This window comes from Ceratotherium simum, chromosome 9 (genome assembly GCF_057802395.1).
Source record: "Ceratotherium simum simum isolate JZ-2026a chromosome 9, ASM5780239v1, whole genome shotgun sequence".
NCBI classification, from domain to species: Eukaryota; Metazoa; Chordata; class Mammalia; order Perissodactyla; family Rhinocerotidae; genus Ceratotherium; species Ceratotherium simum.
In genome coordinates, this window is record NC_141908.1 from 18,226,424 (window position 1) to 18,249,394 (window position 22,971).

General features: G+C 43.4%; 1 protein-coding gene across 8 annotated transcripts in view; it reads left to right on the forward strand.

Moving 5' to 3' along the window:
- The window catches only part of MGAT5 (alpha-1,6-mannosylglycoprotein 6-beta-N-acetylglucosaminyltransferase), a 336,034-nt gene that overhangs the window by 288,932 nt on the left and 24,131 nt on the right, over positions 1–22,971 (forward strand). For all 8 annotated transcript variants that reach the window (XM_087435082.1, XM_087435080.1, XM_087435081.1 and 5 more), the window contains 3 exons: positions 7,673–7,819; positions 15,586–15,702; positions 22,772–22,846. In XM_087435082.1, the coding sequence (XP_087291208.1) occupies positions 7,673–7,819; positions 15,586–15,702; positions 22,772–22,846 (339 nt within the window). The remainder of the gene's footprint in view (positions 1–7,672; positions 7,820–15,585; positions 15,703–22,771; positions 22,847–22,971) is intronic.

A 22,971-nucleotide genomic window follows, 5' to 3' on the forward strand; every position in this document is an offset into this window, starting at 1 on the left:
GGGAAATAGGCCAAGGCTGAGGTCCCTTCTGTCCAGGGAAGGAAAAGACCAGGGGCCTGGAAGGCCCAGGCTGCAATGTCAGAGTCTGCCTAACAACCAAGGAGTGCAGCTTGAATCTGGTTGTGAGGGGTGAATATTTATCCTTGAAAAACTGGTGCCTTCCGAGGATATGACTGATCCCATTTTGTATTGCCTATTCATCTGACTAGAATATATTAAGGTGCTCCCAATGGAATTATGGCTAAAACAGTTGGCAAATGTGATGAAAATGAGGCAGTGTATTGCCGAGACTTCCCTTATACCCAGAACACAGCAGCAGGCACTGAAATGAATGAATCTTGGGCTTTGAAATAATGACACTAAAGACCAGTCAGGCTTTGCATTTATAACCCTTTCTGTCTCTAACTCCTTCCTCTGCATCTCTGAGCAATTTAAAAACAATGTATTCCAATCCACGTTGAAATGGAGAACTGGAGATGTGGAGAAGCAAATGTGGAAGGAATGGGACTCGAACACTCCTCAGACCCGTTATTGGAGAGAGAAGCAGGTGTGGTGCTCCTCGAGGTTTAGAGACATATTGAAATGATTAATGCTTAATCAGCTTCTGATTCATTATTTTTCTCCATGAGGCATCTTTGAATCTCTGCACCAAGCCCAAGAAACCCTCTGCTCAGCAGACTTTTGTCCTGGCATGCCGTTAGGGGCCCAGGTGTCATTAGCAGACTCCAGCTGCAGGGAGCCTATGAAGACGGGAGGAATTCAATGTAACGCTAAAATCGGGCCTAAAAGAGCTGGGAAGTTGTTGAATCTAGAAGACTCTTCTAATAGGCATATAAATTTGGATGAATTAATTATTTATCAGAGGACCATAGACAAGTCATTCAGTTCAGCGAACTCCAGGAGTGTGGTTTAAGCCAGCAAATAGGACTGTCTGGTGTGGCATGCTTTTATTTTTGGTTTAAATTTCTCTCTCTCTCTCTCAATGTGGTTTCTTTCTTCTCTTCCTAATTTTAACCTCTTCAGGCCCACCTTCCCCAGCCTTACCATGGGTGCTCCTTATAGAAAGGGGCGGTTGCCTCCTATGCTGGGTTGGAGGAACACTTGAAAAGAGCCAGGACAGCTACCTACCTTTCTGCAGTCAAAAGTTGAGAACAAATTCTGGCTGTGGATAACCAGGGGAAGAAGCTGCTGCGCTCATGCGGTTGCTGTGCCCATTCTCTACCCAAACCTCAGGATATTCCCCTCTCGAACACTTGGGTGGGTCACGAGGACCCTGTTTCCCTACCATGTCAGCTCATCAGCTTACCTGTGGGGCTCCCCTAGAAGCGGGGGCGGGTTTGGAAGATATACAGTATGTGCCGTCCCTGTCCCATCCCCTCCCCATGTGTGACCCCGCAGTCAACCATGGCTTTCCCTATGAGCTTGGATGTGGTTCCACAACCTCTCTCAAACCCAGGCTTGAGGTGGCTACCACCAGTGAGCCAGACTCGCAAGCAGCTCCATGACAGCGAAGGGCTTTGCTTGTTCTGTTCACAGGTACATTCTCAGTGCCTAGAACAGTGGCAGGCTTTTAGAAGGCCTTCAGGTAATTGTATAAAGAGTGAAGGAAGGAGTCAAGATGAAATCCATTGGCCTTCTGGAATCTGGGGCCATGCCCCTGGGAGTGATTTCTTGCTTTTCTCTTGAATCCTGACCCTAGATCTCCAACATCTCCTCAGCAAGGGACACTGTTCTTCTAATACCCCATGCCTGCCTTTCCACGCTGTTGCCCACATCTCCAGGCCCTTGCAGAAAGAGCCCAAGAGCTTGCTTACTGATAGAGCAATCCGTCTTCCATTTCTATTCAGATACTGAAATATTTTCCCTCAAGCAGTCAAGCAGATTTCACCCTAGTGACCAGTACCTCAGCTCATCCCTGTTCCAACTAGATGGAAAAACCATTGCACGCACACATACTCCTCTATCCCTCTTCCCCGCCCACGTATGTATGTAGAATGAAGAGTGTATAGAGCTATGATTCAGTAACCTCTCTGACTTCAAGAACAAAAGTACATCCCCAAATACACACAAAAACATTCAACATCTCCTCACAGAGACACTTGATTGCTGGAAAGATCTAATCTATTAGTATTTATTCTTTTGCTTATTTGTCTGACAAATGTGTATTAAGTACTGAATATATTCCAGACCTTATTCCAGGCATTTTTGATACAGGGATGACTAAGGCAGTTTGCCCACAAGGAGTATACAGGTGTGGTGGAGGAGCCAAGCAGGTAAACAGGTAATTATAACAATATGGAAAGTACACAGGTAGGAAGTAGTAAGAATAAAAAATAGTGATACCAACATAAAACCTCGCTGTGATGCTATGAGCAGGGTCAGCCATTCAGTTGTGTAAAATGTTGCACTGTGACTTGTGAAGTCAATGAGATGACAGGATGAGCCCACTGTGGAGGACAGGAGCCAATTGTCAGTCACGTTTTAACACATTTAGCACATGCGTGTTATGGCAGTGCATGTGACCACGGGGTTTTACTATCACAACAGCAGCCATTTTCTCTAACCCTTATCTATGCTAAGCCCTTTCCATGAATTATCTCTTCATCACAAAAGTTCTCTGATCTCGGTACCATTAGAACACATCTTCATGTGGTAGTAAATAGGCCTGTTGTGCTGCCTCACTCTTGAGAGCTGAGGGGTCAGCCTGGTGTGGAATTTGGGTGAGAGGGGGGTGGTCGAGGAAGGCTCCTCCCAGCAGGTGATACCTGAGCTGCCTTTTAATGGTAAACATGTCATGCTGGCATGTCTGGAGATGGTCAGCATCTACAGTTTTATATTTATCCAAATGTCCCCTCCTACTCACCCATCTCCAAGTGAAGGCATTTACAATGCAAATCGTCCTTGGGCTTCCAGATGACGGAAGTGCAGGAACTTTTGGTCTTGACGTTGTTGTTTGTGGTTTTTTTTGTTTGTTTTTTGTGTTTTTTTTTTGTGAGGAGATCAGCCCTGTGCTAACATCTGCCAATCCTCCTCTTTTTTTGCTAAGGAAGACTGGCCCTGGGCTAACGACCATGCCCATCTTCCTCCACTTTATATGGGACGCCGCCACAGCATGGCTTGACAAGCGGTGCATTGGTGCGTGCCGGGGATCCAAACCGGTGAACCCCGGGCCGCTGCAGCAGAACGCACGCACTTAACCGCTTGTGCCACTGGGCCAGCCCCTGTTGTTTGTGTTTTGTTTGGCTTCTGAAAGGCTCTGGGTAACTGGGCAGAGTCTGGGAGTTGACCCACTGAGATGGTCCCCAGGAAACAGCCTTTACTTTTGCAGCCAACTTTGGGCACTTAAACACACTTGACAAATGTCGTTGTCTTGATCTCCTTAGCCCTTCTAGCTCTTTATGAGAAAATCTTCAGGTAGTGTAGGTTAGGGACTGGTAGAGCCCATGAGAGGGTGTGGCCAAACCTGTATGGGAGAGATTTTGGCCACTGTTGTCTCTTCCTTCAGCATTGGGTGCAGAAATGAAGACAGATGTCCAGTAGGGAAGCTCTTGGGCTACATGAAAACATCAACTATCAGGAAAATAAATTTTCACCATATCCAGCCATTGTATGGATTCTTTTTAAGATATAAAAGGGATACCTATTACCAAAGATATAATGATTCCTAATCATTATGTGAAGAATGTACAAGTAAGGCTTAGCAATAGCATGTGGCTCAGGGGACTGGCCTCTCCATGAGGCAGTCACTGTAAACCACATCTTGTTCTCTTTTGATGGATGTCCCTCCCCTGTTTTAGTCTAGGTCCTTTATGAAACAGTGAGAATTCATACATACACATGCAGATACTGAACATCTTGTAAAAACCCACAACCACACCTAAACTGCAGCTAAACAATACAAGGTCATATATAAGCGGCTGCGTGAAGCTGAATCTGGATTTGAGCTCAGACTCCTGTTTAGTGAACATTTACTAAATGCCAAACCTTAGAATACGTCTTTTCCATGGGATATCTCATTTAATCCTCACAGCAGCTCTATGAAATCACTATTATTTTCACCATTTTATACATGAAATGACAGATTTAGAGAGCTTGTGTTACCTTGACTAAGGTCTCATAGCTGGAGGAAATACATTATAAATGGACCTCAGATAGTCCATGGAAAGAGGTGTGTAACAATTTCCCACAGTTACAGAACTAGGAAGTGATGGAGTCAGGATTTGAACCCTGGTCTGCCTGACTCCAGAGCCCATGCTGTTAATCACCACATTGTGCTGAGCACTTTGTGCCAATAATCAATTTATTGGTTAAACCGAGGTTGATTCATTGCTCAATCTCCCTCATGAGCCACCCCACCCACTTAGCTAATTAAAACTAGTCAGAAAAGTGTATGTTGAGTGTGTCTCCTGTTTTGGATTATCCTTGATGTTCCCCCATCAGGAGAGACTGGAAACTGACCAAGCCCATGGAGTCTTCCTAAGAATGACCTTAATCCATGTTTAGAGGATTCTTTGTTATACTCCACTTAGGGGTTTAAAACAGTTCCATTCCTCCTCTCACACAGAGTAAAGATCTGAGTGGTTTTCCTGAACTCTGTCAGTGTATCAATCCCCAATCGGGTGCCTTGAATAAAACGTATGGTGCTTCATCTGTTCTCTCTTGCTTATTAGTATTAGTTCAAAAATTTAATTTTAGAGTATGTAATCCCTCTGTTTAGAATGGCTCATTGATGGAGCCAGAGTTGCAGCCATGGAGATGTTCTGTCGTCTGGAATATCCTCATTAGATTCTGAGCTTCTGAAGGCCAGATGAAGTATAAATAAAACATGCCAGATTTCCTCCTGAAGAGTTAAGCCTCTGCACCCGAATGCATTCCTGTAGTGTCTCTTGCTCCCATGCTAAGGAAGTCTGTAAGTAGGTGGAATGGCGGCGGAAGGGGGGATTGGGGAAAAGCAATTTAGTGTGGTTAAGGTACTGGTGTGTGGCAAGGCCATCAGGACTCAGAAGTTCACGGTGGTGATGAACTCTCTCCGCCTACCGTGTTGTCATTCAAACCTCAAGTGTGCTATTTGACCTTCATGCATCTGCTCCATTATAATGTCACAGGTAATGAGTACACAGGAAGCAAGAAAAAATGGCTTATTGACAGAAGTGACAAAGAACTGTTATTTTGGTGTTTTCAAGTAATGCATTTCCTGCCATCTTAATTAGGGTGACAAGAAAACTCATTGCCAGGAAATTGTGTGGTATTTGCTTAAACTTCATTCTAAAATTGTGAGGCTTGGAGAGTTAGCCCAAAGTGTTTATTTTATGTGTACTGAGATATCCCGATGCCGGCAGAGCAGAAGAGATGTTATTCAAATATAATTGTTATTCAGATATAATTAAACCTAGGTCACATTCAAGTCCATTAAGCAACAGCCTCAAATCCTTTTAATTAATAGGTTCAGATTGGTTGGTCTGAAGGAGCTAATTAAATTTTTTTCCAGGATTTTCTATTTAAATAGATAAGCATTGTACTTCCTGCGTTTCCTCCAAAGTTCTTTGCAATTTAGAGTTGATGAAGGTATCGCACTTCGTGGCAGGCCCTGATTTTCAGAGGTCAGGAAACACTGTGGGCTCCGCGCCTCTGGTTAAACCCACGGAGACCCCCGCCTGCATCTTCCAGCACCTTTCTTCTCAGAGTCAGAAGGATCTGGAAGCCCTGTGCTTTCCTATGCCCAATCACGGCCTGATAGAGGTCACCTTTCCCCTGGAGACCAGGCACATCCTCCCCAAAATCTGACGGAGAGGGCAGATCACAGCGATCAAAAGTCTCAAGGATGGTAACCCTGATTCTTCCTATTTAACGAAGCTGGGATGTCTTGGACTGGTATTTCCCACTGTCTCCTTCCATTTCTTCTGCTGCTGTCAGGCATCTACCACCCCTGAGCCACATGCTCAGTAAACATATAAGTTCTCTGATAATCTCACTCCTGTTAGCTACATAATAAAGATAAGATCCAGAAGCAGGGCCTCCAAATGGTGGTGGAGATACCCCTTGTATCCTACAGCTTCCAGCCTCCTGCTGCCGCGTTTTCCCTCGCCCCCACGTCTCCAGTGGTTCTGTCCCAGGGAAATGACCCAGCCAGCAACAGGAGCCCGGCTGGCCTCTCGCAGCTTCTTTTCTCTCCAATTCCCTCTCCTGTGGACGTCTCTGACAGGATAGTCAGTCATCTCAAGGTTTACAGGAAATGAAAGGTTATTTTCCAAAACAACAAAAAGATTAAGTATCCTGTTCTGTGTAAAAGAACACACAGTTACAAGAGAGGGAATCTCTCCAGAAAACCTGAAATTTTAGTTTCTTGCCCCAGAAAAATCCCTATGAGGGTTACATGACTTTCCAATATGTCCACCATGGGCCATACTCAGTGTTCAGCCTGGAATTGAGTGCCTAGCGCATACATGCTACATCTTCCAGTGTTGCCCAAGGAACCCGGCAGCTCGGACTCAGGGCTCTCGAGGCAGAACCATTCTAGATAATCGTTCAGTTAAAGCAGCTGCAAAGACAGGGTTGCTGGGGAGAGGGCCTGGGGAAAGGAGAATCCAGCATGTAGCCATATCCACTTCAGCAGCATCCTTCACTCTCGGGGCCTGGCTGTATGGGCGTTCCTCAACATGATGGCAGAAGGAAACAACGCCCTGGGACCAGTTATCTTTTGTCACTTGATGTGCCTGGGACACTGGAGCAATTTCAGAATTGGCTCCCTGATGTGGGTAGGGACATCTCCCATCTCACCAAGCCCAGACTTGGGCCCTGCCTGTCAGTAACCCACAGCCCTCCAGCAGTGTGAAATACCCCACGGTGAGGAGAGGCAGTGAGGCATTTCTGTGAGATGTTGTTTCATTTCTGAACCAAGGAATCAGTGCCACTGAACTGCAGCCAGTTCCCTTTGTCACAGCGGCTCACAGCTGCGGTTGCTACAAGGACTCTGAGAGTGTGTTTGTGCTGCCATCTATTGTCTGCCTTGGGGAAAACGCATGGTTTGCTTGCTGGGAGAAGGAAGCAGGTTTGCCCATTTAGCAGGTCACCAACCTCCTCCCATTGAGGGGAAAATACAAACCAAGATGTTGGTGTCCCCCGGAGAAAACCCCATTATGAAAACCTGCGTTTACTGACCTCCTGTCATTTTAAAGCAGCTCCATTTGAACTGTAGTCAGACCTCCAAGTGACGTTACTGTCTCTCTGCCCAGCATCGCTGAAAGGGCCTGTTGTTCCTTTGGTTCAATGAAGAAACCTTCTGTTTAGTTAAGCAAGTGTTTTTCTAGTCGTGTCTCCTGGTGAGTTACAGAAAGATTATTGTTGGGTCTTGGTTTTTGTTGTTGTTTTTATTCTTTTAATACCCCCACCTCCCTGCCCCCTCAACTGCCCGCCCCAACCTTATTTCTGTACTTTTTTAGTGAAGGGGGAGAACATAATGACCTGAGCAGCTTTGTGAGCCTTTCGTGGTCCCTGGTCATGTTTCCCAGGTCTTGATGTAAGCTGACTTCTCTTTGCCTCACCCCCCAGGGCCTGGGAACCTTCCAGAGTCTCTGGGGCTTCCACACTGGAATGGAGCAGAGTAGCCCCCGTGAGCCAGGGATGCCAGTCCTGATTGATGTGTTCATATGTAGCATGCTTTCCTGTCTTACAGTTGTTTGCTGGACTTGGGTTCCCTTATGAGGGCCCGGCTCCCCTGGAGGCCATCGCAAATGGATGTGCTTTTCTGAATCCCAAGTTCAACCCACCCAAAAGCAGCAAAAACACAGACTTCTTCATTGGCAAGCCAACTCTGAGAGAGGTAAGCATCCTTAAAGCCATTCTACTTTCCATAATGTGAATCAGAGCTATTTATTGAGGGCTAGGAGCCATTTAAACCTTGTCGCCTTGGACAGTAGGTATCATCAACTTCATTTCACATAGTTGAGTGGAAGGAGGAGGGTGTGCAGGGGCTCAGAGAGATGAATGGCTTGATTACATCCCCTAGCTCGGTAGTGGCAGAGCCAGGATTTGAATCTATTTCCACCCCTTTACAAAGTGTGGGATCTTTTTACTGTACCCCAACTCTATCTTAATTCAAGCAGACATCTCCACCCTTCTAATGAGCTGAACTTTGATTTTCTGAATGTTTAGAGTTTATGGAATAAGGACATCAACTGGTTAATAGATATTTTTGAAGAACCTACTCTCCACGATGGGCTGTGGGGAATACAAAGTAGGCCGTGGGGTCCTCAGAGAACCGTTAGCCTTGAGAGACAAGACCTGTCATGGGTGACTGAAGTAATGTGCCTGATATCTTAGCTCACCATCAGCAGGCACCATCCTGAGAAGTAATCTTACCATTGCTCGAACTATTTACAGAAGCTTTATTGGAATTGCCTTCAGAGATCCTCTTGAAAACCCACATTGGGTGATGAATCACCATTGAAGGCAGTTGGATTCAATTTGGGGCAATAAACAATATTCATTTAGAGCGTGTGAGTGATCTAGCTGGGTGTTTCTGTATCTGGCCAGAAACAGGTGTGTGCAAGAAACCGTAAGATTGAGTTTCTTATTATTTCCGTGTAGTTAGTAAGTGGCTCTGTGGACTACTCGTGAAGAGGAAGCCCCTAGGGGTTGGAGTCATCACGTGCCCTTGTCATTTGGGGCCTTCTACTGGGGGTGACGCTGCTGGGCAGCCCACCCATGACATAGCAGCCAGTTTTTAAAGCATACTTTTTTCTGTCCTGCTACTTTTAAACCTTTCTGGGTCGATTCTCCTGACCCCTCTCCCCCAAATAGTATGTAAAACACATTTTCCATGATTCTTCTTTGCTGATCAGTCAGGAATCTTACCAATTCATAGAATTGATTATTTTGAGAGTTCTTTTCCTTGATTCTCCCTGTCATTGGTGAAAGGGCCAAAGGAGATGGAGGAAGATCAATAAGACCCATAGATTATCCTGAAAAAGATAAACGTGTGGCCCGGATAACGTCTGACAAGGGTTAACTGTGTGTGTGTGTTTGCTTGCTGGCTTTTTCCTTCTATAATATGATAAATTTGAATGCTTCATTTTGAGATGTGGTTTCTTTTGGGGAGGTCATTCCTCAGCAATACTTAATGCACACCTATGTGCTGGGTGGTGAGGAAGGCACCAGGACGCAGAGATCATGGGCCTTCGGTCTGGCACTGAAGAGCTTATTCTTTGGAAAGTTTTGGAAAGACTCTCCCCAGCAGTGAGAGCATCAATTGAGGAATCTCTGCTTTAGTGTGTAACTAACTTCTTGAAACTTTCAAGTTTGGGGTAGAAAATATGAGCTAATAAATCATCCCTATATTTTAATTTAGGTGTAGGAAATCTCTTAAGTTCTACTTTTGCCCACATTGTATAGTTATTTGTAATTTTTTAACTTTTTTATGATAAAATATACATTATGTAAAACTTACCTTTTTTTTTTTTTTTATAATTTTATTTATTTATTTTTTTCCCCCAAAGCCCAGTAGATAGTTGTATGTCATAGCTGCACATCCTTCTAGTTGCTGTATGTGGGACACAGCCTCAGCATGGCCAGAGAAGCGGTGCGTCGGTGTGCGCCCGGGATCCAAACCCGGGCCGCCAGCACCGGAGTGCACGTACTTAACCTCTAAGCCACGGGGCCGGCCCTGAAAACTTACCATTTTTAAGTGTACAATTAACTGGCATTAAGTACATTCACAATGTTGTGCAACCATCACCACTCTCCGTTTATAGAATTTATTCATCATCTCAAACAGAAACTCTGTACTCATTAAGCAACAACTCCCTATTCTCCCCTTCCCACAGCCCTGGTAACCTCTATTCTACTTTTTGTCTCTATAAATTTACTTTTTCTAGGTACCTAATATAAGTGGAATCATAAAATATTTGTCCTTTTGTGACTGGCTTATTTCACTTAGCATAATGTTTTCAAGGTTCATTCATGTTGTATCATATGTCAGAATCATTCCCTTTTAAGGCTGAATAATATTCCAGTGTATGGATATACCACATTTTATTTATCCATTCTTCTGTTAATGGACACTTGGGTTGTTTCCACTTTTTATCTACTGTGAGCAATGTTGCTATGAACTTTGGTGTACGAGTGTCTGCTTGAGTCTTTGCTTTCAATTCTTTGGGCTGTATACCTCCAAGTGGAATTGTTGGAATTTACTTTTTATTTATTTTGAAATAATTGTAGTTTTACAAAAAAGTTGCAAAAATAGTACAGAGCTTGCGTATATCCTTCACCCAGCTTCCTCTAATGGTAACATTACAAACCACAGTACAATTATCAAAACTAAGAAATTAACATTGGTACCATAGTATTATGTAAACTACAGACTTTATTTGGACTTTACAGTTTTTCCACTAATATCCTTCTTCTGTTCCAGGATGCAATCCAGGATCTCACATTGCATTTAATTGTCATGTCTCCTTAGTCTCCTCTAATCTGTGATGACAATTCTTCAGTCTTTCATTGTCATTCCTGACACTTGAAAGAGAACTGGTCAGTTTTTTTGGATTTGACTGATATTTTCTCATGATTAGTTTGTGTTTACACATTTTTGATAAGAATACCCCAGACGTGATGTGGCCTCCTCATTGTATCATATCGGGGTGCAACATGTCAGTATATCCTATTACTGGTGATGTTAACCTTGATCACTTGGTGAGGGTAGTGTGTATTAGGTTTCTCCACTATAAAGGTACTATTTTTCTCTATACTGGGGAAATACTTTGAGACTGTGTATATATCTCGGTTCTCCTGAAACTTTTGCCCATTTATTTTTACCATGTATCAGTAAATCTTGCCTATCGCAGTTATTACTGTGGTGTTCTAATGGTGATTTTCTTTTTCCCTCGTAATGATTTTTTTTATGCGTGAAAGGTAAAGAAACCCATCTCTATTCTTACTGCAATTTCTAATAGAAGCCTTTGAGGAATGATTAATCAAAAGCATCTTAGATTGCACTGGCAGCGGGCACCTTTTTGTTATTAATAATTCTAAACATTTTTATGACACTTTGTCACAACTGAGTATTTTTTCCTGAAAAAAATTTAGGACACTCTTAAATATGATTAACTATTTCCCAGTGAAAGATGTTATGTCACCTAGATCAGATCAGCCAGTATGAAGTTATTGAGAAAAGTGTGTTCATTGTTTCCTATCATTTGTCATCATTTAGTAATTTGGTTTTTGTTGAGATTACGGAGGATTTTCATTCCTCAAATGAAAAGGCGTTGGAGCCGCCTTCCAGGCATTCGGTTCCTCCTGTTCCTTCAGATGATTCCACCAGTGCTTGAATGAGACTCTAGTTAGAATGGTGCTGTGGGAGCCTGTCAACAGTTGCTTGACACGTGGCCTCACACAGATGACTCCATCAGTCCTGGGCTCCCACAGGAGGGCTGGGATGCAAAAGGTCGGTTGACAGACATTCATTGTGTCCCCACAGCGTCCATGGCACCAAATGCTACGTTGGGGGAAACTTAGCAAGGCACATTTACTGTTTTCCGGGAGCTCAAAATTTGATATGGGAGAGTGGTAAAACAGATACATAATGAACGGAAATGCATAAACAAATAGCTAAGTAAATTAAGGAGAGGGAGTGACTGTGGAGTTGTGCCGCGTCGAGAATGTGCTGGGTTGGCTGAGAAGGGGATGGTGGAGGAGCTGTGCTTTAAAGGACAGGGAGGAGAGGGGCTTTCAAGCTTGAGAGGCATGAATGTTGATGAGTTGGAGGGAAACTCTAAGAAGGTCAGTTGCTTTATGCAGGAAGGCAGGTCCCATCTGATGTCTGTCTCCTTCTCTGCTGGAGACAGTGCAGAGAGTAGGCTGGTAGCCAACAACGTCACACAGCTTTGAAAGGAGCCAGTGGGCCACCCTACTCTGCTCTTTCAGCTCACAAAAGCCGCAGAATCTCCCTAAAGAAGATACTTTTAATTGGGAAAGAGCTATCAACAGTTCTACAGATTTTTAAGGGTCAAAAATCCCTAGAAATTATCCTTTTTTTCCCTCAGCAAATGGAAAAATTTTAACCAAAGTGTACATAATTACAGAGCTATCTTTTTGCGCCTATGCTAGTCTTTTGAGTTAAGGAACAATTAAGCCATATAAATCGATCCAAATAAATTGCATATATTTCTCTTCTTTGCCTTCATTTGAAGAAAAGAAAAATATGAGTTTAGCTTTGGTTTTTTTTTGTTGTTTTTGCATTGGACCAATTTTTAAACCATGATGTTCACTCAGGGGAAAAAGTTTCGTAATGCTTTGTAATGTGCTCGGTTCAAGTTATACTTTAAATGTAATATAAATTGGATTTTTATCTTTATTGGAAAACATATTAGTAGATTCTTGATCATTATTCTGACATTTTGTAAACCATTGGAAATTCTCTGGCTTCAGGGGTTGTTTTTCCATAAAGAGAACTGATATTCTCCTTGGAGATTTAATAGCTGCTCTGAAGTAATGTCTCATATTTAATAAGATTTTCATTACTTTTACAAACTATACTCCAGTAAATTTACTGATTGATATACAGTGAAGTAGCTCAGATCAGACAATTCTCAATAAATTAACGAGGAGGAACATAATATTCAGAGGAGGAATAATGAATCACAAAATGCCTTAGTCATAAAATTAAGTAACCCTCAATAAATGTAAATGAACAAAATGATAATGGCTCAGCATTTTGCATTTTCCAAGAGCAACCTTGTAAATAAGCAGAGACCTTAAAAGGGGAGAGGGGAGAGACTGCTAATGTGTAAATGGCTAAATAGTGTCATTGATGGTAACATTCATTTGCCCTGATTTCTGTTGGAAGGATTAGTTTGGTCTCCAGGCCACAAAATGACATTGGTGTGACGTTTTGGTCATCTTCAGAAAAGGTCTACTACAAGCATAAATTCAGTCCTGGGATTTTTTTAGGTTGGCAAGTTTTAGGCGAGTGATTACAAGACTGGTGTTTACATTGGGCTTCTTTTTTTTTTTTGTGAGGAGGACTAGCCCTGAGCTAACATCCAATACCAATCCTCCCTTTTTTTCCTTGAGGAAGATTGACACTGGGCTAACATCCATGCCCATCTTCCTCTACTTTATATGGGACCCCGCCACAGCATGGCTTAACAAGCGGTGTGTCTGTGCCCGCCCAGGATTCAAACCTGCGAACCCCGGGCCGCTGAAGTGGAGCGGGCACTCTTAACCACTGCGCCACCGGGCCAGCCCCAACATTGGGCTTCTTTTGGTCTTTGTCTTAAGAACCGAATAGCATCCTTTAGAACTATCACCTTCCTTTCTGTCTAAAGCTAGGAAATTGTTGAAGGATCTAGATTTGAATTTGCTCTGCTACTTTTTAGCTATGTGGTCTTGGGAAACTGTAAACCCCTCTAAACCTCATAATCCTCATTGGTACACAGGAAACCTGATAAATAATGTGTGTGCAGGCAATTAGCACAGTGCCTGGCCCAGCCAGAGCTTCATCAATGTGTGTGGAATCTAAAATACGTGCTGAGGAAAAAAAATGGATGTTTCCTCAGCTCTGTGAGCCTGAGGGCACTCCATAGTTTCTGTCACTGCCATATAGCTGAGCAAAAGAAGAGGATGATGTCCAAAGGATGGGGAGCTGAACACGCCAGTGACAGGTATGATTCTAACAGAGGAGGCAGGAGCAAAGTCTAGGATTCCTGCCCCTCAGAATCACCTGATTTCCGTGAGTGGGCGCCAGCCAAGGCTGGGAACTGAGGCCGGTAACTTGTACTCTGCGTTTCCTGCCCTGAGTTGTGTGTGCACACCATTGGTGTGTAGCATATGAAGAACGGTGGCTAGGAAAAAAAGAAGAGAAGAGAGCCAACCCGGCCTCTAAAGCAAAGCCTCAAACCAGCAGACCCAGTACCTCCTTTATTACAAGAATATTGTAACATCTGTTTTTCTCTCCTGAAATGAAATTCATAAATAATATACCCTGTCTACATATGTAATTTCAAAAAAGAATGATTTTCTAACTCTAATATAAAGGAAAAATAAAAGGAAAATAACTTACGATAGGGTAATACATATTTCAGTGTGTATTTAGTCAAGAAATACTATACCATACTCAAGAACCATACTAGAAGACATTATGATGTCTCGTTTCTCCTTACGGTGAATAAGTTTGTATTTAAGAGAGATGAAATAGTCAGCTGAATCTGGTCAGCCCCTGATGCTTATAATTGGCATTAGGGAAGAGAAGCGAAATAAAAAGGTGCCTGTACGTACACACACATGGATATGCAACTGCTGTTAATGTGAAAGCTACACATGTAGACTGATTTGGGTGTGTTGTGCTGGCCACTCAGATATTCTGAGCAGCATTGACTGTTTCCATGATTTTTCCAAAATGGTAACGGCTTACTGGTGAAGTCCCAAATAAAACAAGAATAGAAACATAACATCCCTTGATTTACGTGGTAATTATGTTCCTGGAATATTGCATGTATGTTAAAACTGTGCCAAAGAGTTAGATTCCGGGAACCCACAGGAAAGCCAGCAGGGCACGTGAGAGCTGTGTCGGAAGTGGACAGTTCTGCCTTGTGCAGGACACGCATCACAGGCATCTGACGTCCCTGGTCCCCACCCACTGACTGAGGGTAGCACCCCCCAGTGTTTGTGAGAACTGAAAATGCTCTCACAAATGTCCAGGGTGTTCCCTTTATACCACGACCTTAAAGAGATATGAGAATAAAGGTGGAAACAAGTTTGAGGGGTCGATTTAGCTCTCTTAAAGAATGGACTCTTCAAGAACTGAGAATTCCCAGTATTCACACTGGATTTCTTTGACCACCATTTGTTGTTAAAATAAAACCTGCTTTAGAACAAAAACTACCATTCCTTGCTTTTCTGATTGCAAATTGTCTTTATAAATAGTAAGGCTCCAATGTTATGCTAATGATTATTCCTGAAACCATTCCAACATTCTGTTTTTCTAGTAGCATTATTTCTCTGTCACCTTTCATATGTGCCATTAAAGCCTTTAACGACTTTATTGTAATTTTCTTATGCTTACCTGTCTGTCCTACCCAGCATTTTATAGCCGATACTAGTTTGATCGAGCTGATTTTCAAGGCTGGGATATGACTGCGGGTAAATGTTCATTATTCCTTGGTGTCATTTGGGGGGTTGAAGCCACTTTAACAGCCTCCACGTCACCTGGTTATGACATTCTAACTCTTTTTTCCAAGTGGGATTCAAGATGTGGAGCCATCACTGGCCCTGCCCTGCAGATCTCACAGCCTCGGGCAGGGCCATGGCCCACATGCTGCCCTCCTGGAACCCCTAGACCCCCAGGGGCCCCTCCAAAGTGCCCAACATCCCCGAGGATCCAGGACGGCCTGGGCATCTGTCTTGTGAAGTGTCCCACGTGAACCTGTTAGGCATCCACGCAGGCCTTAGGAGGTGAAGGGGAAGGACAAAAACGTCTTGTTACCTACGCAAGTGCAACTCAGTACCATAAAAAACATCGCTTCGTCCAGCACACGAGGTTTTAAAAAATGTCAGTGTCAGCGAGACTGAGATGTTCTGTTTTTTCTCTTCCAGCTGACGTCCCAGCATCCATACGCTGAAGTCTTCATCGGCCGGCCACATGTCTGGACTGTCAACCTCAGCAATCAGGAGGAAGTAGAGGCTGCAGTGAAAGCAATTTTAAGTCAGAAGGTTGTTTCTTTTATACCATTTTTGCCATTTGTAATGTGAACTGGAAAGTGTAGGAGGCATCACAGACCCTTGGTTTGAGTAATTAAAATGTTTCCATGTCAGCTCTGGAATTAGAAAGTAACCAAGCTGTAGGATTGTCCTGGGGACTTCGTGGATGTTCTGTGACATGGAAACAGAGCTGGTGTCCAGATGTGTGCGTGGATTCTACAAACTCTTTGACGTGACTCCTGGGTCCCAGACACAGTAGTAGCAGCTTGAATTATACTTGCCTCAGTGGCCTAATAATGTAGCTCTCACAAAGATTAGAAAAGGTAGACCCTCTCCCCTACAAAAAAAATGAGAAAGATAAGGAATAATTAAGAAAATACTGGGAAATGTTATTGTATAGCCTCTATTTATTTGGCTTTTCTACCTCAACATTTTATAGAATTTTGTGTAAGTAACTAACATCTCTGGACTCTCCTAGTCAATTCAGCAGACATTTATTAAGTACTTATTGTATGCAGAGCATCCTCTGAGCCACTCTAGGGGATGCTCACTTCCATAAACATAAACAAGGCCCGCTCCCCACCTGTAGGAAGCTTACCACCCTCTAGGGCTGGGTCAGGTTATCCTCTGTCCCAACCTGGGACTGCCTTGGACTCTTATCGAGTGCACCCAGCCCTCCATCCCCCTCCTATCAGAGCACTTTTTATACTCTGTTAGATTTCTTAAAGAGAGCAGTATAGTTGTGAGGGTGGGCTGGAATCAGACAGCCTGGGTTTGGGTCCAGCCCTACCACTTACTGGGAACGTCCTCTTAGGCAGTTACTTAACCTCTGAGCCTCAGTTTCCTCATCTCTAATGTAGACTGACATTACCTACTTTATATAGGTGCTTGTGAGGATTCAATGAGATAATGAATATAAAGTGCTTAAGTGCAGTGTCTACCACATAGTGTTTAGTCAATATTAGTATTATATATATAACAATATAGTAGTCTTATTTTTATCATTGATAGTCTAGATTTCCACTAGACTAAGCAACATGGGCAGGAAACATATCTGGCTCACTGCTATATTCTCAGTACCCAGCACAGTGATTCACCAAATGGATGGAAGGGAGGCATGGAGGGAGGGAGGAATAGGTATTTGCAAATAAGCATACTATAAGGCCGGATATTGTTCAGTGCCAACAACAACACACAAAAGATTGAGGAGTAGAAATGCGAGGAGACTTTCTGGAGAATGCAGCACTGAAGTAAGTCTTATAGGAGGAGCAGGACTTTGCACAGCTAAGCTGAGAAATGGGCCCAGAAGGACATGGGTTCCAGGCACAGTGTGAGTAAAGGGGAAGAGGCTGGAAAGGCATATATCCTGGGAGGAATAGCCATTGGCCCATGTAAAGGGCCATCTTTCCCCATTGGGAAATAAAATATGGCCCACTGAACTGCCAATATGATTTTACTCAGAACATCTCCAGGGGAGCGAGAGCTCCCCGATGTATTATCCGTGTCCTGCCCCCTTTAAAGAGGGTCTGGTTATTGAGCTTTGGTGTAGCTGATCAGAGCTTCCCATTGATGGTGTGTACAATCCTAGTCCTGGTCGCAACAGTTGAGGGTAGAAGTACCTCAGACCTCTGCTGGCCAAGCCCAGAGAAGTGCTGAGTGGAGAGTGGTACCACTGGGCTGCCTCCAAGTATCTGCCGCACATCTAAAGCTTCACCAGGGCCAGCCCCATGGCTTAGCGGTTAAGTGCGCCTTCTCCGCTGCTGGTGGCCCGGGTTCGGATCCCGGGCACGCACCGACGCACCGCTTCTCCCGCCCTGCTGAGGCTGCATCCCACATACAGCAACTAGAAGGATGTGCAGCTATGACATACAACTATCTACTGGGGCTTTGGGGGGGAAAAAATAAATAAATAAAAATTATTAAAGCTTCACCACCGGAGAGTCATTCCTGTGGAGATAGAAGGTTCTTCTTTCTTTCTTGAGTCCCAGAGTCCCTTGGTGTATTAGTTTCTTAGGGCTGCCATAACAAAGAACCACAAACTTGGTAACGTAAGCAACAGAAATTTATTCTGTCACAGTTCTAGAGGCTAGAAGTCCAAAATTAAGATGTTGGCAGGGCCGTGCTCTCTCCATAGCCTCTGGCAGAGGATCCTTCCTTTCCTCTTCCACCTTCTGGTGGCGTTCCTTGGCTTGCAGCTGCAGCACTTAATCTCCATCACGTAGTGTTCTCCTTGTGTGTGCGTGTATATATAACTGTCTTCCCACTTCTTATAAGGACATCAGTCGTATTGGATTAAGCCCCACCCTAATTCACTATGACCTCATCTTAACTTGATTACATCTGCAAAGACCCTATTTCCAAATAAGATCACGAGCACACCTACTAGGAGTTAGGACTTCAACATGTCTTTTGGGGGGACATAATTCAACTCACAGCACTTAGTTAAGTGCACATACCCTTGAAGAGGAGTAATTTAAAAGCTAATATAAAGGCAGAAAATCATGGATCATAGAGTCCAAAACTTTTTAGGTAATAGATCCCTTTTGTCAAATGAAAACCTGCTGAGAATGCCTGACACATAAAGCATTGAGAGTGGGGACTAAGTTGTATTTGCTCACTCCTGCACAAGCCTGGCTCTGTTCACTCCGTGGAACCTTCAGTGTTTCGCATTTTAAAACCGTAATCGACCTTTTTCCACCTTGTTCCAAAAACTCTTTAAGACCACTTAAGAAAAAAAAAGTAATTATAATAGTACCTCTTATGTAGAGAGAACCTCTTTTCTACACATCTGGAATCTTTCTGTACATCTTTATGAGCCTTATCTCATTTAATCCTTCTACAGATGAGAAGATTATGGTTTAAAGAAATTAAGCAATTTACCAAGATCACACAACTAGTAAGTAGTAGAATCTGGATTGAAACCTAGGTCTTTTTGACTAGTTTGTTAAGATAAACAAAATTAAAAAATAAAAACAGCATTTAAATGAAGTAAAGGGAGAGATAAGAGTGGGAAAGAGAGATGAAGTGAGGAATGAGATTAATACAAAAACCTTTGTCATTAAAATCCTTATAATTGTTAGAAATGGGTTAGAAATTTGATGCAAAGCTTTCTCATATTTAATTAGAAGATTTTAAATTACATGGCACTCTAAAAAGCAAAAAAAATGTGACCCATCATTAAGAGAGGAAACAGTCAATAAAACCAGACCTAGAGATGGCCCAGGTGTTGGAATTATCAGCAACTTTAAAATGCTAAGATAAATATATTAAAAGGTTTGGTGGAAAAGGTGGACAACATATTGTGAACAGATGGGGAATTTCAGCAGAGGGATGGAAACATTTTTTTAAAAGCCAAATGAAAAAAAATGCTAGAAGTGAAAAGTATGATATCAGAAGTGAACTCTTTTAGTGGGTTTATCAGCAGACTGTACGCAGCGGAGGAAAACAATCAGTGAACTTGAAAACCCGTTAATAGAGATTATCCAAATTGAAACACAAAAAGAATGAAATTAAAAAGAACATATGAGATCTGTGGGACGATATCAAGCAGCCTAACTTATGTGTAATTGGAATCTCAGAGGGAGGAGAGAAGAAATTTTTGAAAAGACAATGGCTAATAATTTTCTAAAATTAATGAATGACATCAACCTACAGATCTTGGAAGCTCAGTGAACCCCAAGCAGGATAAATATGAAGACAAACACATAGGTACATCATAGCCAAACTGCTGAAAACAAAAGATAAGGAAAAAAATCTTGAAAGCAGCCAGAGAAAAATTTATTACATTCTGGTTAATAACAATATGAAAGACCACCAACTTCTCATCAGAAATAATGGAGACCATGGGCCGGCCCTGTGGCTTGGTGGTTAAGTGCGCGCGCTGCGATGCTGGCGGCCCGGGTTCGGATCCCGGGTGCGCATCGAGGCACCACTTCTCTGTCCATCCTGAGGCCGAGTCCCACATACAGCAACTAGAAGGGTGTGCAGCTGTGACATACAACTATCTACTGGGGCTTTGGGGGCAAAAAATAAATAAAATCTTTAAAAAAAAAAAAAAAAAAAAAAAAGAAATAATGGAGACCATAAAAGGGTCCCCAGAGCCAGCGGAGAGCCTTTAAACAGGCCATGATAAGGATTCTGGATTTTATTCTAAGTATGATGGGAAGTTTTGAGCAGGGGCATGACATGACCTAGTTTACGTTTGAAATCATCCAGAGAAATTGCAGGATATGTCTGACTTAAAATCCTGTAGTTAGTAGATAGAGGGGATAGGCCTTAACTCCTGGTCTTCTGGTACCTTCTAAGACTATCTATCATTGAACGATGCCAAGACACCTCTAACAGGTGGGACCACAGAGGGGTTAGCTGATCTCCGAGAGCAGTTCCCTGTAGGAATTGTACCCTTAGGATAATGAGTGAGTATTAGAGGAGACAGGACATCCCACTCGAAGGGAAGTAAAGAGGAGAAAATGAAGGAGAAGGTGGGGAGATATTGGAAAGTTTCCAAGGCCAGCAGGAACTACACAGTGCAGCCTGCAGTCATCCTTCCAGTGGCCATATAAGTAACAGTCCTGTTTCCACAAAGCAGAATGACCAAGAACACTCTCCCTTCTTCTCCACGACTGGTCCTACTTGGGTTTCTCAGTGACTGGATGTGGTTTCAGCATTCTCTTCATTCCATCCCCCAAAGAGGCCTTGGCTTCTTCCTGAAGGACTGTCATGCAGAAAACTATCACGCACACACCCTCAATGTGTGCAACAGTTCCTACATCAGACGCTTGCCTGTACTCTTTATCTCCGAAGCCAGGGGTCTAGAGAGCTTTCCCACACAGAGGGCCCTGTTCCTGTCCACAGCAGGATGGCTAATGGAACTCACTGGCAGGGGTGGCTTAAGAGTACAGTTTCCTTGTTTTGTTTTTCCTTTATAAGAAAATTGTTTGGCTTCATATACTTTAAAACAGTGAACTGGCCACAAAACAATTAAGTGAGTCAGCATCCCTTTGGTTAAGCTCGGTTTGGTTGGTGGAAGGACACAGGAAGAGCCGTTTTTCTGTATTTATTGCATTGAGCCCTTTGTGTTAATTCACTTCCATTTCTAATGGATGCCCTTTGAAATGTGTTGTAGGACTGGACCTCAAACGTTCAGCCTGCTTCCCTCCACGTAAGTGGACCTGTTGGTCTCATAACAGATGGCCACCAATGTTTGTTTCACTCTAGAAATTCTATTTGTTCCCTTATAAATGAGCCCAATATGCCAAGTCCTCTGTTGTAGCTTCTTTTTGTTCCTTCTGTGAAACTTTGGGAGGAGACATATCTCTAGGCCAGTTATAGAAACTTCTGGAATCACCCACAGGTTGAGTAAACAAATATCCTTTAAAAGAAAAATTTTACATTTGGTGTGAAAGGCTATGTCTGGGTGAGAGAGGGCACAGCAAGTACAAAAGCTTGAGATGAGAAGGAGCAAGCTTGGAACATGGAAGTCAGTTTGTCAAAGTATTTTGAGCTCTTCTGAGATGAACTATCTAGGGACAAAATGACCTCTGTTCTTGTAAAATAGTCCAGCCCTGATATTACAATACTTATGGCTCAGCCTCTTTTGGCTTCTCTGGATAGATGTGGGCAGGGATGGCTGAGATACACCCTGTGTGATACACCATCTAATTGTGCATTTGAAGATATGTTGTGGAATTAGCAATCATGGTTGAAGAAGATTTCAAATGTGATGTGTGACTCAACAGCCAAAAAGGGAAGAAGATGCCTTGAGACCAACTACTTGGCTGCCCACAGAAGGGTGTCTTCTCTATCGATTCTCCCATTTTCAGTAGGCCTCAACTCAGAAGTTTTGTCCAGTTCTCCACTCTGTAGATTTGAGATAGGCAAGTGTAGGCTTCAGAGGAAGGTGGTGAAGGTGCCCCTCTAGCCTATTGCTGACAAGTGCTGTTGGGCGCTCTTAAGCTGTAACAGACTGGACTGCTGGTGATTTTCTCCCAAGTGAAATTTCCATTTCCAATTGGTAATGCTAGCTGGCTGCCCCGAAAACATAGGCCTCATAACTCATAGTGCTGGCAGAGACACTACGCAACAGAGGTCAAACCCACATTTCTTCCCCTTCCCTCACGTGTCACAACAGATTGATGAGATTGCCTCTTCCACCCCAGTTGAAGCACCATACAGGGTTTCCTGCTGCCCTCATGTAAAGTGTAGGCTCCTTAGTGTAGAAATCTTTTTGTGGAAATCCAGTGAACCTCTTCCCAGCCTTGTCTCACCACTCTGCATGATCCTGAGCTGTACCCTCCTGCTGTCCTTCCTTCACGTCTCATTTGCCACTACTTGCTCCACCTGGAACGTCTTCCGCATCTTGGCCCTCCTCAGTCTTGGCTTGCTAGACTCATAGCTGGCCTTAGAAGCCCGGCATGAACAGAAGGCTGTTTTGACATTCTAGCTTCTCAGGACCCTCTAGCTAAAGTCTTTGTGCACTTTATCACTCTGTTTTTGCACCACGAGTTATTTGGATACACGCTGACCTCACCTACTAACACAGACCAGTGCTTTTGTTACCATCACGGGTCCTTAAACCACTGACCATGTTCCTTTCTGAGCACAGGAAGCACACATTCATTCAGCAGAGATTTGCTGAGTTCCTGTGTGTGCCACACTGCCCAGCTCTGGGATATAGAGATGACCCAGCAGCCATGGACCCTGCTTCATGGAGCTCGCCTTCTAACAAGTGATACTCCCCACCCTTTGTTGAATGCCTACTATGTGCTAGACACTGAGCTAAGCACTTGACCCTGTTTTTTCTTGCATATAATCTTCACCACAGCTTAAAAGAGGTGGGTTTTTCTTATTACTATTTTATACATGAAGAACTGAAGCTCAGAGATGGTGATTTGCCCAGGGTCCCACAGCTAGTAAGGAGCAGAGTGAGGTTGTGAACCCAAGTCTGTTGACATCCAAGTTCATAGTCTTAGCTCCTCATGAGGCTCCCTGCTGTTGAGTGTGAGTGAATCAGTGGAGGACTAGGTAGGTGTTGCATATTCTGTGTCCTCCTCTTTCCTGATACCATCTTCTGTTTCTGCAGATTGAGCCGTACATGCCATATGAATTCACATGCGAGGGGATGTTGCAGAGAATCAACGCTTTCATTGAAAAACAGGTAAGGCTCTTCAGAAGTTCATCTATCTTTGCTATGTCCTGCTTCCTGTTATGCCAGAGGGCTCTCGTGAACAGTTAAGAACTCGTCGTGTTTCTGTGTTGTTCTCCTGCTTTGGAAGACTCCAG